At 49.8% G+C, this 15,770-nt stretch overlaps 1 protein-coding gene across 1 annotated transcript in view; it reads left to right on the top strand.

Moving 5' to 3' along the window:
- The window catches only part of efl1 (elongation factor like GTPase 1), a 52,125-nt gene that overhangs the window by 12,552 nt on the left and 23,803 nt on the right, over nt 1-15,770 (top strand). Inside the window, exons 13-15 of the mRNA XM_023813905.2 lie at nt 1,923-2,065; nt 2,762-2,946; nt 3,223-3,358. Of these exons, the coding sequence (XP_023669673.1) occupies nt 1,923-2,065; nt 2,762-2,946; nt 3,223-3,358 (464 nt within the window). The remainder of the gene's footprint in view (nt 1-1,922; nt 2,066-2,761; nt 2,947-3,222; nt 3,359-15,770) is intronic.

Below are 15,770 nucleotides of genomic sequence, written 5' to 3'. Positions count from 1 at the left end.
GCTGTAGTTTGTAACGTCAGGCTTCATCAGGAATAATTCCTCCCTGCCGCGCACTGATGCCTAAAAACATTAGATTGTTTATTTTTAAAGCTGGTCTTCATCCTGCTTGTTGATTGGTGCTGAATTCCTTTGGCACTTATAATCAATGCGACCGCTGTCGTTCTGCTCGGTGCTGTCTGGAAGCATTCTTCCTTGTTAATGTCTACAGACTTCACCAAAACAAGGGGGGATCTATGACTCAGAACGTTTTCCTGGTTAGAGGTCAGTGGAGTATCTGCTGCCAGTGCTCCCCCCTGTCATCCACCCCCACCTCTTTATTTATTTATTTATAAATCCAGCTTCTAGTTGTTTTTGGCCCTGGATAAGGTAACCGTGACCTCACGCCATGTGTGGGTAAAGTTTGCCAAACACACTAGCTGGCGTTTTTCCCTGTGCCAAATGTGACCGTGCCTGAGAAGTGCGGGCACTGGAGGGCGAGCCCTCGGCACCAGGGTCTGGAGAGCGGCCTTGGTCGGTCATGTGGCGTTCCGAGGGCTTCACCAGGGCACTCCCCAGCTTCTGAACTCCCTTCGATACGTAGAGTGAACCGCGTTCTCACAAGTGTTGGGTTTATTTGTGGGGCAGAAGCTTCCCACCGAGTTTAGTGCCATCTGTGGCGTGCGGTTCGTGCCGCACTGATGGTTTAATTGGCTTGAGATGCCTTTGAGAGGGAACCCTTTAAGGAAGATCCCTTTAAGATCTTTATTGTCCTGTCGTCTCTTCCATTGTGGGAAGCCGTATGGGCCTTCTGCTTTCCGCTGCCTACCGCCTCCTTGTGGTCAGTTTGAAGCGAGGTGTCCCATCTGCTGCAGTAACACTTTTCAGCTGTGGCATGTGGGACACATTCACGAGAGCAGCATCTAAAGGCCCCCCCCCCCACACGCACGCACACCCCCGCTGGGACCCTCTCCTTTGTTATCGTTTATGCCCATTCACTTTATCGGGTCGTAAAAGTGGAGCGTGGGGGGGGGGGGGGAGGTCTGGTAGTTAAAGAGGCTTGACCTTAGTCCTCTGTCCAAAAGATGGGGGGGGGGGGGGTTGGCTCAGTTGTGTCAAGACTCCTCATATCCTTATTTCATTGCTCTCGTTTGTTGTGGTTGGGCTGTTTGGGGTTTATGGCTCTGGAGTTCACCGCTGGGGAAGCGCTCAGTGTTTCACTAATGAAATCGTTAGCGTGTAGCTAACGAGTGCCGTTAGTCGTCACGCCACCGCACCTCGGTGCTGCTTAATGTCTGTGCGCGCCAAAAAAAACCAGCTAATCACTCTTAGCCCCAAACTTAAATTGGCGTGTTGGTGGGGGGTGTGTGTGCGTTATTTCAAGGACCCACGATTTCCACCCCCGTCTCCAGTGTGTCTTGCCGCCCTGTGGTTCTTTTTCCTTGCTTCCGAATCTCAACCCCTCATTTGTTAATCTCCGGGTACCAAACCGCGTTCCCCGGCGGCATACCTGGAGGGAACCCCATATGAAGCCGTATCTTCATTTGCGGTCCTGCAGATCTGAAGATGCATACTTGATCAGGTTGTGAGATACAACTGGTGCATTCTGGGATTGTTCCAAGGCACCAGAACTGTACCAGGAATAATAAATGACTGAAAATGGATCAATATACCCTAAGCAGCATATTTACGTGAGTGAGATGGTGGTGAATTCTCAGCGCCCGCGGTCTCACCAGAGACGTCCCCTTTGAGAAGCATCGGATGCCACCTGAGAACAAAGTGGAACGTCTCTGTTGTCTGGAGGTGGTGCGAGACGCGGTGATGTAATCCAGGCGCTCTTTGAACCTTCATGGCTGCATGTCTGTAGCGCCCCCTGGCTCTCTGGTGTGTTGTGTTCATGTCCACGGCAATCCGAAAACACCCCGCGCTGTGTTTGTCTTCCACAGGCCGCTGACGCAGGAGGAGATGGAGCAGCGCAGGGATGTGGCTCGGCAGAGGCACGCGGAAAAGCTGGCTGCCGCTCAGGGAGTTGGTGGCCCCGAGCGGGCCTCGTCCGAAGCGGCGCCCCCTGGTGGCCAGACTTATGCCGGTGAGTGTTTAGTCAGGGTGGCACGATAGACCTGAACACAGAAACACACATGGGCGTTCCTTCATAGTGCTTTTAGCATCATGTCATGTGACCAAGGCCTGCCCCCTAGTGGCCTGATTGTGCCCTCCTTGGCATAGCTGATGGGATGGAGGCTCTCTTGGCGATTGCTGTGAGTACCCACTGTGCCTTGCAGACTACCTACAACTTGGTGTCTGCCTGGGAAATCCCCTGTCTCATCTTAACCTCCGCACATCCCAGAGGCTTTTCCCCTTAGATCTTAGGTAAGTGTTTCCCAATCTGGTTCTCATGGACCCGCAATGAGTTTGAGAGTTTTGCTTCCAGTAGGGAACTGGGAACGAGCAAAAACCTGGACCGTCTGTGGGTCCCTGAGGGCCAGGTTCGGAAACACTGACTTAGACACTTAAGATGTTTCCGTAGCTGCTGAGGCTCTTGGCTGCCCCCTAGGGCCTCATATCGGTACATCCCGGCACAGTGATCTATGAGTGTCTTTCTTTCCTTTGTCTTCCTGCTCGCTGAAAACCCTCTCGGCGATATGACACTTGAACCTGAAACTCTTTTTTTTTCTTTACTGTTACTCAGTCCTTTGTGGGGGGGGCCTTTCTATTTTCCACATAAACACTCAGTAGGACTCCTGTCTACATTTGCCTAAGTGTTTATGTGGACCCTCCCCTGCAGGGAATGACGTCGTTTCTAGACCCTCTGAGGCAACGGCCTTGAAAGTGAACCGGCCGGAGGAGGAGGAGGATGAAGAAAAGGAGCATTTCATCGCCTTCGCCCGGGTGTACAGTGGCGTGGTCAGAAAGGGCCAGAAGGTCTTTGTGCTCAGTCCCAAGTATGACCCTGCAGTCGGTCTGCAGACGGTGAGAGCTCTCCCGCCAAAACACACTACTCTTCTAATTTGATTTGCTCAGAAAACCCCTCTCAGCTGCCTTTGAACGGTGATGGTAAAAATGTTGTGGGCGGGGCTACAGCATGGTGTTAATTACCGATTGGCTATATTTGACAGGACACAATAATCCTGCCCACCAAACGACCTTAACGGCATCTGCGATTGGCGATCCTCAGTAAAGCTACCCCCCAAACCCCCCCCCCCCCCCCCCGCTGATCGCGCCTCTGTGTCTCTGCGTCTCCTCCAGCTGGCCCCTGGCTGCGCCCCCACAGATGATCTCCCGGCCGTGCCCCACCTGGCCTGCCGCCCCCTGGGGAGTCTCTACCTCCTGATGGGCCGAGACCTGGAGGAGCTGGATGAGGTGCCCTCAGGCAACGTGCTGGGTGGGTACCCCCCCACGGGGATGGGGGCTGGGGCAGGGGGGGGGGGGGTCCAGCTTTTATTTCCCCTTATCTTGTTTTTGAGTTCCAGTGCCTTGGCTCCATAACAAAGGAAACGCAAACACATTGACAGCCCCCCTTTCACTGATTAAATTTAACACATCCCAAAGGCTTCTGCCCCCCCCCCCATAACAATATGACAGAACATATCTTTTAAGAAGTGACACCAATATGCTATCGAATATAAAACCCAAACAGCCATAAAACTATAGATGCATCGGCCATATGGTTTGATCACCCAGACGTCAGAGTTTAATTTGTATTAATTTGTGTAGAATGGAAAGCGCAGGCTGTCAGACGACGTCTTCAGCAGAGTGAGATGCTTGGAAGTGCTGAGAGTGTCTGCCCGCTGTTACATAAAGGCTCTTTATAAATAGTTGTTGCGGCCGCCTGAATCACTGTCCTCAGTCCGTCCTTTGGAGAGTCGCTTCCAGTGAGACAGATGCACTGGAAGCCTTATCAGAAATATGTGCTTTGCGGATGAGAGAAGCCTGCAGATGAGATGTTTTATATCTGTTTAACTGTTACTGCACGCATTGTGTGTATTTTTGTTTTTGGTGAGCGCAGTGAGTTTGGCCATGAGGGGGTCTGGATGACCGAATATTTCCACTGTTATTCTGTGGGATGGTTTTTGTTACTTTTTTTTAAATATTAGAAAGCGGTATGATTTCCAGTGGCCCCTCCCTCCCTATCCTACCCCTGACACCCCCCCGTTCCCCATGTGTGGTCTCGTCAGCGATGCGTCGCCTCGGCGTTTCACCGACGAAACAAAGTGCTTCGCTGGCGATAAATTGTGAGTGAGTCAGAGGCGCGTGCTCAGAAGGTGCGCAGTGATCACTGAACGAGCTGCAGAGCGTGAGATTAATTGTCATTTTTATCTGCTCAGACCATAAGTTCTGTTAATCTTCTCGTAATGGATGGCAGTTGGCATTATCTGATGCTTTACTAAGATCCATTTCCTCTGATACACACCCAGGAATTCCTTTTCGCAACGAGTTTTCAGCTCTTGATAGAAGCATTTGGATGGAATTAATGACACATTCCATTGTTGGTTGCAGGCGCCTTTGAGAACCTCGTTCTGGCCTTTTTCACACTCCCCAAAGTGAACAGACTCTGCCTCCCGAACTGAGCCTCTGCTCCCTTGATATGATGTCAGTGTTACTGTGTGTGATGTAATATAATGCTCACTAGTTCGTGTTTGATGTCATAAAGCCCTTCAATGGGGGAAAATATGAAGTTACCCTTAATCAGATGTTGACGTGAAGAATGATGTCTCATACTGGGAATTTTTTATTTGCTGGTTGGATACTGAGGTAGCACTGCAAACGAATGAGTTAATGTCCCGCTGTTGGGAGCTGGTGGTGAGGATGGAAAATGGAATGGGGATGACTGCATTCGAAAACCCGAACACAGTCCTGCCCCGTCTGCTATGTGATTATTCCCTTAATCAGATGGAATACATCCTAAAAGCTCTGTATCCACAATTTGCCCCGCCAATCTTCTCCTTGCCGATTTGGGAAAATGTTAATGTGTGCAAATTACACAGTGAGTGGATCTTACGAGGTCGCTCGAAAATGATTAATCACGAACGCTAATTAAATATGGCTGTTAAGCTGTGGTACTCTTGAGAAATTGTGTTTTTTTTTTTTTTGTTAAGGTTAAATCTTCGGGAAATTTGCTACCTTAAGACCCCCAAGCGTGTAATTTTAATAAAAATTTTGGGATTGGGATTAAAGACAAGGCTTTCGAACAGAATAGTGAACCTTTATTGATCCCTGTGGCAAAATTCTGTTTTCGTCTACTCCATCTTACTCTCTGTGAGACACATGGAGTTCTGTAATCAAACGTTGCTGTTGTTTGCCTAATGTTTGTCAGCGATGATGATATATGTTCTGGGTGTGGTGGGGGTGGGGGTGGGGTTGTCTTCTTTTTTTTCCCTGGCCTGACTCAGTTTGGAGTCATTAAGCCCACAGATTCATAGACGGTCGTCATCTCTGGAGAACAAACGTGTGTGATGTGGGTGACAGATTTTTCAGACCACATCAAGGGATCTTCGATGGCCGCGTGACAGACTCCCCCACACAGGCCACGAGACCACACCCCCTGCTGGTCACATCTGGGACACCGCGCTCTTCTGTTTTCCCATAGCCATGTGTCACACCATGCCAGCTGACACTGCCACCTGTGCCATCTGCCCTGCTCGCCCCCCCCCAACCGTCATGTATTTATACACTTCCTTAAAAATCACTGTGCCGCTCTGTTCCTCTTCTGTTCTGCTTAATTTGGTGAATGAACAAGGATGTCCTAGTGGAACTCTTTAATGACTATTTAAAAAGGCCACATTCAGACTTAAGCACCGTCAATGGGCTGGCGTGCAGGTTCCTTCGCGGTCGAGATGCAGCGTTTTTGTTTTTATTTGGTTTATTTTGACACCGGCGGCAGACGTCAGCCTCCCGATGCTTGACAGCGAGTATACATGTCACTCTGATCTGTATTGAACCTTTTAATGTGCAGATGTATATCTGGTGGGCATTTATCTGAATCCAGTCCCAAGGGGCGGCCCTTATCTTATCGTCTGTGGTTGGTCATGTGGTTGGTCATGTGGTTGGTCATGTGGTTGGTCATGTGGTTGGTCATGTGGTTGGTCATGTGGTCGGTCATGTGGTCATAGTTGTTTTCTCGGGCAGTAGCTGGTGCTGCCACTTATTCACCAGAGCCTAACCGCTTGGTCTCTGTAGATGAGTACACAGCAGTTACAGCTGCAGCTACTAGTTCGTTTGGTTATTTGTTTGTTTGGTTGGTTGGTTGGTTGTCGGTCATTCGTTACGTTGTAGAAAATCGGTCCAGGGTGACTCCTAGTGCATTTCTGAGGATGAGCATAAAAGGAGCGCATTGAGTGGCGTGCTCATACTTGCCGTACTCCGCCTGCTCCCGAATGTGTTCCCTCTGAGGATGCTGATCCACATCTGTACCTTAAAATTCACAGAACAATTGCTGTGCCGTCGGAATATCTTTGCTCTGGTCGCAGTAACTATGGCCCCTTGGGGAATAACTGTGGTCCACTTGAACTTGTACCCACGGTAATGGTTACCTGGCAACCCGGATGCGGAGGGCATGGCCTTTTGCTCGGTATTAACCTTTGCCTGTGAGAAAATGCTGGAGTCGTCATAGAAATGATCTTCATTATTAATGCACCTTTTAAAATAATGAATTCTATCAGTTGAAGGTTCCGTTTGTGGCATTTGTGCAATTAAGATTGTAATCAAATTGCTTTTGAAATATAAAAATATTTGTCATTTGAAAAGTTTCATCTTAATTAACTGTTTTATGATGAGAAATGTAGGAGTGCATCAATTTTTATATGAAGTATCAGCGCACTGTGAGGACAATTGCCTTAGAAGGGAGAACTTTTATCTTGTTAAATTGATTTTTCTCTTTGAAGCTGCTATTATTTGTGCTTATTTCAGTTTTACACGTCAGCGTGTTAATATAATGCTCAGTAAGAAGTGCTCACTTTTAATCTTTTTTTTATTTTAATCCTCTAACGCTGACTATACTGCGAGAATCAGATCCTTTTCTTTGTGTGGGGTCGCAGAGAGGATGCGGGGAGGAGGTTGGACCTTAGCGTCTGTCTGCCCTGTCTGACCTCGCGTTTCAGGGAGGCCAGAGGACAGGCGAGATCGAATCCTTACCGTCTGCAGCTGTCGGCGGGAACAGGGAACGCTGAGCCGCTCTCGGTCAGAGGAAAGGCTGCCTTTCCCTGGGGTCTGTGATAAACTGCGGCAGCAGGAAGCTGGGCCTCAGTCCCCATGTTTGTCGAGTCAGCACGTGGTGAGATTTGATGGGACATGAAACGTCCAAGCGAGCGGAAGCGACTGAGGGGCTTCCTGCATTTTACACGGTTAGTTCTCCTTGGGGAGACTTGCCCCCACCCTCCCACGAGCCAGACCGCGTCCTCGTTTGTGTTTGTGAATATGCTGTGTTTCTGTTTCTCCCATGATTTCTGTATTTGTGTCTGCTGCAGTATTCCTCTGCGCGCGGTCTTGTAGGTTCTGAGTAGAGGGGGGCCGCATCATCGTCACGGAGACGCGCGCCGGCAGGGAGGGACCGCGCTCACGCGGCATGTGCCCCCCCCCCCCCCCCCCGCCATGCTGCCGATGGAGAAGTCGGCTGCGTCAGACTCGCCACAATGCAAACCAGATGCTTCCACAGCCATCCTCAAATCTGGGGGGGGGAGGTGGGTTTGTAAACAGAGCGATGAATAACGCTGATTCAACGGCGGGGGCTGGGGGCTTTGTTTCCCGGTAGGGTGCTCCCTCGCGTGTCCCTGGGGCTCTGAGCACGAGACGTATCTGAGCAGGATCTCCTGTGAACACCACGCCTTTGTTTGCCTGTTACCTGCCCTGCGTTGTGAGGGGGGGACCCCAGCCACTTGTTTTTATCTTTTTTATTTTTTATTTACACCAGAGGAAGTTCCCCAGGTATTTATTGACCAGTGAAGCAAATCTTCGCTCCCCTGCTTCACCCCCCCCCCCACCTGGTGTGACCTAGATTCCAGACTCCACTGCTCCATTGAAATGTAGCCGTTCAGGGTCTGCTGTTCACATGAAAAATTCTGCTTCAGAGCCTGTGGGATTAACGGGAAAAATCCCCAGTTTTTTTTTTTTTATTATTTTTTATTTTACTGTCTTGTCTTCGCCTCCAGCTTGCTGATGTTAAACACCCCCCAGTGGTATGTCACTGTCACCGACAAGAACCCCACCCTCCATCCCGCTGCACCCAGTTCTCATGCAGGCTATGAAGGTTTCCTCTGTCTCAGGAAACCCAGGGTGTATGCACTGTTGGCCAGCAGGTGGTGTGAGAGAGGGAGAGAGACGGCGTGTTTTTGCTTGTGTAACTTAATTGCAGTTTTACAGTAACAGAAAGATCCAGGTACCTCAGAGGTTACCGTGTTTCTGAACAAACTTACTCTCGTTCCTCCACGGAATGTGCTGGTTCCCAGTTTGGGGAGTGTGGTGGGGGGTGAGGAGGACCTGTAAGGATGTATACAACAGAATACAATACTGATCTCCATGGGGAAATATTCCTATTGCCAGACACACCGATACACAAACAGATCGGAGCAGAGCTGGGGGGTCACGGTGCAGGGTCAGCTGGTGCGTTCTGACACTTAAAGGTTCAGGCTCTGGGAAAAAAAATACAGAAAGAACATTAGAAATCACAGCGTAGCTTGACAAATCTCTGCATTTGTCTGTCTCAGGGGAATAACGGTGCAAAGCTGGGATTTAAGATCAGGGATTGTTTGTTACATTAAAACAGGCGCCTGTGAAATCCCCAGGAATACAGCCGTATATCGCATATGTGTATAAGAGAGAGAAGGTGGTCCCCGGTGGCTAGAGAGGGAAGCGCTCTTGGTGTCATGTGATACCGCTAATGGGTGTGGCCATAAATCTCAGAGGATGGGTGCTTTACAGAGCAGGAAGTATAAGAGTGGGGGGGTAGCGGTATCGTCGTTAAGAATAGCGCGGGTGTGCGCCATGAGGCCCTCCAGCTGCCGCCGTGAGCGCAGGGTCGTCCCGAACCCCTTTCCACGCCAAGGAGGATAAATGATCACTGTTAAAGTAATCGTATGGTGTAGCTTTACTAACATCTGCGCGAGGGGTCTCAGTGTTTAAGAGTTTAAAAATAACCCTGGCCTCTGTTTCCTGGGCCGAGGAAAGGATCCGGCCTGTCGTATTCCTCCTGAAGTTGAAAAGTGCCTCGCTTGCTTAATGTATGACCACGGGGGTAAGCGGAAACCCATCACAGGGCTGCATGTTTGGTGCGAGCGATGCACTTATGCTAAGGCCGCTATCTAACAAGAAAAGGCTGCTTTATAGCTGTCGCTTTAGAGTTTTCTCCCTCCGGTGTCATAATTTCCGTTTCCATAGCTGTACGCTCCATAGATTTATTGAATTAGACTTTAACACAGATTTGTGGAACTGTTAAAAAAAAAAAAATGCTGGAAATGAATGCAGCGTTTCTGGACTCACGTCGCTGCCCCCGTACTTCTTTGTTGATGCACCTCTGAATGAAACAGCCATAATTGCAGGCAGGATATTGAAGGCATCAGTCACTTTGATTATCTGTGATTGTACGTAGTATCTCCTCTAGTGTAGCCTTTGGCACCTTTCCCAGGATTCATAGCGGTATTTCCGGTTTAGGCTTTTAATTTGGAAGCATAGTTACCTGCCTGTTATGTATGACTTGCTTGTCAGGAGTGTTATTTTCCGGAAGGCGCTCTGGTCAGATGAATGTAAGTGACGTAAAGCTCTCCTGGTGTTCTGTCCAGATGTCTATACAGAATTTGGCCTCTTTGATTGATGTCATGTGTTGATAATAGGGTTAGGGTTGTAGCACATGAAACTAAGAATATCTGACTGCATGTTACATGTTAGAAAATACAAATATCCAGCTAATGACAGTTAGCTGCTTTCCATGGCTCTATTTCTGCAAAATGTTGTCCTTTCTTTGTGCGGAGCCTGGTTCTGGTCCAGAGGGGCTCGTGAAACTTTACACAGGCCAGCCTGGATGTGAGGGCATGGGGGAGCGGCGCACGTGCGTCTCTGAGGGGGGGGGGGAGGCCCGTTCTAGGCGGGGAGGGGCGTTCTAGGCGGAGGCCGTGGGTGGGGCTCCGCCCTCCCAATCGCTTCACCGTCCTCATATCCCCCGCAGCTGAGACAGTGCTTGTACCTTTATTCCTTAATAAATCGTCTCGTTCTGGAGAAAATCCGACAGGAATGTTTTAAATTGGAATGGGATACCTAAAGGCCTAAAGTAACAGATTTGGTGAATTGGGGGGGGGGGGGGGGGGGGTTATATACATCTCCTTTCCAGTGGTCTGTGTAATAAAGCAGCTTCCCCAGGTAAAGTGGTCTGTGGCATTTTCTCATAATTCTTGCCTCTTATCCTCAGGGCTATAATCCATCTAAAATTAGCTGTGGGCTGGGCCCCGGGCCCCGGGCCCCAGGCTCAGGAGTGGCGCGGAGAAGCCGCCGCAGGGTGTCTAATAAGCATTCTGCCCCTCTGGACCCCTTTTAATAGCTGTGAAGGTTTAATAAGCTGCCAGTCCGGAGAGTGCGGAGCTGCTTTTTTAAAGGGCCAATGCCGCTTTCCTGGGCTGCTGTTAGGTCTGCCCTGCGGAAACCCCAACCCCCCCCAGAGCCCCCAGTGGCTGAGGAGTGCAGTTTGGGGGTTTGCCCTGACGCTCGGCCCCGAGCCACTGGCCGGCCCGGTGCGTGACGCGCTGGTCCCTGACTCCACTCTCCCCATGTAATTTTTAATGTTTCTTTTTCTTGTCTGTTTCTGTGTAGCCTCGTTCCCCCCGTCATGGCTGGGAGGGCGCGGCTCGGCAGTGGCGACCTGCGACCGGCAGCCGGCTGCCTCTCCTCATGTATTACACATGGAGCTCAGCCTCTGCTCTGCTTTAGCCTCGGGGCAGAGGGATGAGGTGGGGGGGCTGCAGGGGGGCGGCAGGGACTGCGCCCTGGCTTCCTGTTGTATGCACATCCTTATTCTTGCCTCCCCTTGCAGTGTCAGACATCAGCTCAGCTGTCACTCAGTCTCCCCTGTTCTTTGTGCTTCTCTCTCTCTCCCTCCCTCCCTCCTTCTCTCCCTCCCTCCCTCTCTCTCCCACAATCCATTACTACCCCCTTGTTCTTCCTTTCAGATAGACATAGAATAATCTGCTTGCACGTCATATTGAAAGGCCGCACTCACCTATGTGAGAATGCACAATAATTTTACTCCCACTAAATAATTAGCTTTGCATTTTACTGCAGTCCTCGTCACCCGCAGCATTATTTTAGACACCGGCAAAGACGTTGCGCGCCGCAGGAGATGCAGTTGGTCCGTATGCCCGTGTGGTGGGAATCACCGTGGCGTCGTGCTGAAGTAGCTCACAGTCCTGCCAGTCACTTCAGTCACCTGGACAAAGGAAACGCAGAGCCGCTGCCGGTCTGCAGGGGTCAGGATGAGCCCATATGTGCCCCAGAGCCGCGAGCTGAATGCCGGAGAGACGGTGCTGCTCTGGGTGGGGCTGCCAGACGGGATTCCCTCGCCGTCGTCTCCGCGACCTCTGCTTGCTCGGGGACGGTTCTTCTGCACCCCGTCGGCTTGCCCCCCTCAGCGACGTTATGCTTAATCTCTGGGCTCTCTGCCAGAGCCCTTCTTGCTTTCTCTTCTCTCCTCTCTCCTAGATGAACTGGGGACTTTCCGTAGTTGTGGTCGAGGTGGTGGAGTGGGGGACTTCCATCATTTGTAGGCGTGTAAAGCCTGAGCTGCCTGGTCATTCTTTTATTTACAGTGAAGCTGACCTTCTCGGGCTCTTCTCTCCTCGATTCCTCAGCACTCTACCTCCTCCCACTCTGTCCACGTTGGTCTTATATAGCGCCCTTCTTGATCCCTCTTCCCCAAAGCACTGAGCAGGGGTTTAGCGACAGCAACGCGGCACATTATTGTCATGACAACAGCTATGCAGTGACATCACACCCCATGGTAAACACTGAAGCAAAAACACGTCTTTGCAGACAGCGCCATCCAGAGGTGGGATTAGAAATAAACCTACATGCTATATGTGTGATGAGGTCATGAGCCAATCACATGCTTTAATGTTGTCATACTTCTTATCAGACCAATAAAAAAACAGAATAATTAAAGCTGTAATTAAACTTAACCTCCTGTCTGAAGTCAAAGTACTTTTTACCGGTGTCGTTGTGAGAGGGCAGCTTTAGAACAGGTACCCATATAATTTGAAATAAAAGTGAATAAAATCTGGCCCTCATTATGGTGGATTCTCCCTCCCAAATGAAGTGTGACCTGGTGTTAATTCAGAGGCTGATCCACGTACACGGGAACTGGCACATATATGTGGGTATGAATGTGAGCCCCGGCATCTCTCATTATCAGTCTGCGGTGTGTTTAGCGGAGGCACTTGATAGCAAAACACGAGGAAGCGGTCAGTTATAACAATGAAATTGTGTAGCTGAGATTTATTTTGTATTTGGATGGGAAGCAACTCCTCTTGAGCCCCCCCCCCCCCCCCCCCCAATGACAGGACTCAGTGTCACCCCACCGTAATAACGGACACCCCCGCAGACTGTGGGCCCGGCCCCTCGGTGCGAATCAGCCGTGACAGGCTGTGCGTTTCGCTGCCCGTGTCCGTCAACGTCTCTCTGTTCCCCAGAAAAAAAAAAATACAAAACAAAAAGGCAGCTCATCGCGCTGGCCGTGCGGACGCCCTGTGCAGTCGCTCTGCGTGTTATCCACCCCCCCGCGCTGCAGCGTGTTGCTTTTCAGCTCTCTGTTGTATTTGGCAAACGTCCGCTTATTCAGGACCTCCTTTGTGCTACCAGGCATCAGCCAAAAACGCTCCTGTTTTTCAGACGAGGGCCCGTGTGGCAGATACCATCTGAAATCACTTGCATAACTGTTTGTTTACACCCAGCTTGGGGTTTCAGTCATTCATACCCAACAGCCTGTTTCCTCCACATTGCCATTACTGCATGTGCGTTTATGTGTCGTGTATGTTTCCTGGAATTTATGTACAAAATGCCCTGTTTTTTAATGGCTAATTATAATAGGGCTGAAAACAGTCTTTAAATTTAGCAATTAGCAGAATGTATTATCGATGTGCAGTCATACCCATGCGTTGCTTTGTTCTTGCGGACTTTACCAACATTTAATTTGTTTTTTGCCGTGGTGTGTAATTTTCCTGGGTGCGGCTGGTGCTGTGAGCTTGTTCCCATTGTTTTAGCTGTTAGCCGGCAGCCCGCAGATTGACTGCTTCTTGGAGTCCTGCTTTCCCAACCTGTGTGTCTGTGTCTTCGGTTTCGTTTTTTGCATTCCGTGTGAAATATGTGGCTGTCGTCTTGTAGGGAGTGACACTGCACCTCACCTGTTGACAAATATTTAATTTTGTATCCTAACAAGGCTTGACATCACACCAAGTATGTGTTTTTTGTGTGAAATATTTGGGGTACTTAAAATTAAAAACTGAAAAAGACATGTTTTTGTGGAATGTAGTCAAATGCTGGAAGTAAGAGGTCATAAGTTATCACGCTGTAGTTGGCAGTTGTTTTTATTGCACGGTAATTTTATGAACTTTCTGTGCTCCTCAAACTCACGTAGCTCACGACTGCTCGTCTGCTTGTCCTGGACGAGGTCATTGTTAGTGGTGTCTGTTTCAGGCTGGCCTGCCTGTTTTACAAACCGTGCTGTAAACCTGCCGGGGGGGGGGTCACATGATTTGAGTCACCACCAAATCATCACTGAGACTCCTGGGATTCCAACTCTCTGCTTTATGCCCATTTCCTCTGCCCCACCCCCCCCTTCAAAAACCCCACAGCCACGTTTATGACCATGTAGACCACGGTCTTTAATGCCAGAACCTGCCGTAGAGGCACCAGATAAATGACTAACCCTGCACTCTGACCCCAGACTTTGCCCTCTCCTGTATCTGTGCGTGTGTCTTGGAGATGATGAGAGATGCGAAATGTCCCAGTCCTTTGTACAATTGAAGTATGATCATAAGCATAATAAAAGTTCCTGAGCTAAAAGAACCCCGGTGACCGGCATAGGTGGTGAGCCGGCACCGTGGTGGGACCAGGCGCATGTCGTGGGCCCGGTTCTGGCCCGCTTGGGCCGTCCAAGGCGCCAGCTTTGAAGGAGTCGCACGGAACCACAGCTGAGGGCGGGAGCAGCTGCCAAATACACAAGGGGGAAAATATGCTCTTTATATAACCCGTGTGGCTGCCAACTGTACTTGTGGTTTTTGGACACGTCTCCAGGCTTGAATCAGCGAGCGCCTTCACTCTGGGTCGGTGCCCAAGCGCTCGGGTGAAGGCTGCAGAGAGCTCACGCCTGTGGGGCCCTTCAGCCGCGCGGAGACTCCGCAAGCGCCCCGCCATGGGCTCCCGCGATTTGGCCGAAGCTTTCGCCGTTCCGGAGAGTCTCACAGAGCGACACTCGCCTGACTTTCCGACCTCGGAGTCCCAGAAGCAGCAGTCAGGCTTTGAGCTTTGGGCAGAGATCAGCCTCAGAGTCCTCATGAGCATTTATAATGTTTATTTTTTACAGTTAGTCATTTTAAATTGCATATATTCCCTTTGCACCAGACATGCTCTTTTGTGCATGTAATTGTCATGGGATGTATATATGGTAGCCATTTTATTTTTAGCATGTAGCAAACAGCATTTGATTATTCTTAAAGATGGTGGCACCTACAATAAAACTTCAAACCTATATAGTGAAATGGTCCTGCCACTCTTTGGGTTATTTTCCTGGCCGGGACCCACTCGTTTTAACGTGCGACTTTAGCAAATGCTATTAGCCACGCTTAACGTGTTTCACGACTTGGCAAGAGAGGGAAGAAGGTGGCCTGAATTAGATTTTAGTTAATGGAGGGAAAATCCAGGGTCATTCTACTCAGGGTCATTGCCTCAGACTATGCATCTTCAGGTAATTCAATTTTTTCAGGATACGAGACGTAAAATGATAGAGAGCCGTGCTGCCAAGCCAACTGAAATGCTAACTGCTGCTAGCCTATGAAAGCTTTACGAGTGAATACTTTACAGATGGACTCTTCCAGGATGAAGATGGTTTTAGGTATTTTTTATTTAAATAATTTGGCTGAAAATCTCTAAAATAGCTAATCAGTTTTAAAAGATCTTAATACATTAATTGTGATGTTGGTTTGCCGTTGGACAGTCTGCCGTCCGGCCGGGCTCTGGATTCCTTCGTGAGGTGTTAATGTGACGGTGATGGGCTCTTCTGCGCCGTCACGTCGTCATTGGGGGGGGGGGGGGGTGCACCGGGGGTCGGTCTTCTCTGAAAGACTTTCCTGGGGAGGTTGCTGCAGGCCTGCCGTGAGCGATGGGCTCCGTTACATTTCAGTCTGCTGAGGTAATCCTGCGATCCGGCACTGAAAGCTCTAAAAACATCTCTGACCAAACTGCCTTTGATACTGTGAACGATCTGTTTTGGTCATCGCTTTGGTTACTTTGGTTTGGTCGCTTTGAACCCACATCCCCTCCCCCCCCCACACACACACACACACACACACCTCCCCACTTGGTTTTCGCTTTGGAAAAAAACCCCAGCTCAGCTGCCTTGTGTAAGTGCCTGTAATGGAGTTCATCTGAAACCACCCCTCTAGTTGCCCCTGCCTTTGTTTTCTCGACTGACCGGAGGGTCTCTCTCGTGGGTGCGGCCTGTGTTCCAGGTGCCAGTGCTGCCTGTTTTTTTAATGAAAAAGAAAAAACAAAGGTGTCCATTTTTTTGTGCAAGCCTCCATTTTTCGAGGATCTCATGCAAAGGA

The sequence above is a fragment of the Paramormyrops kingsleyae genome, chromosome 11, assembly GCF_048594095.1.
Source record: "Paramormyrops kingsleyae isolate MSU_618 chromosome 11, PKINGS_0.4, whole genome shotgun sequence".
Taxonomy (NCBI): Eukaryota; Metazoa; Chordata; class Actinopteri; order Osteoglossiformes; family Mormyridae; genus Paramormyrops; species Paramormyrops kingsleyae.
This window is presented reverse-complemented; position numbering and strand designations above follow the sequence as displayed.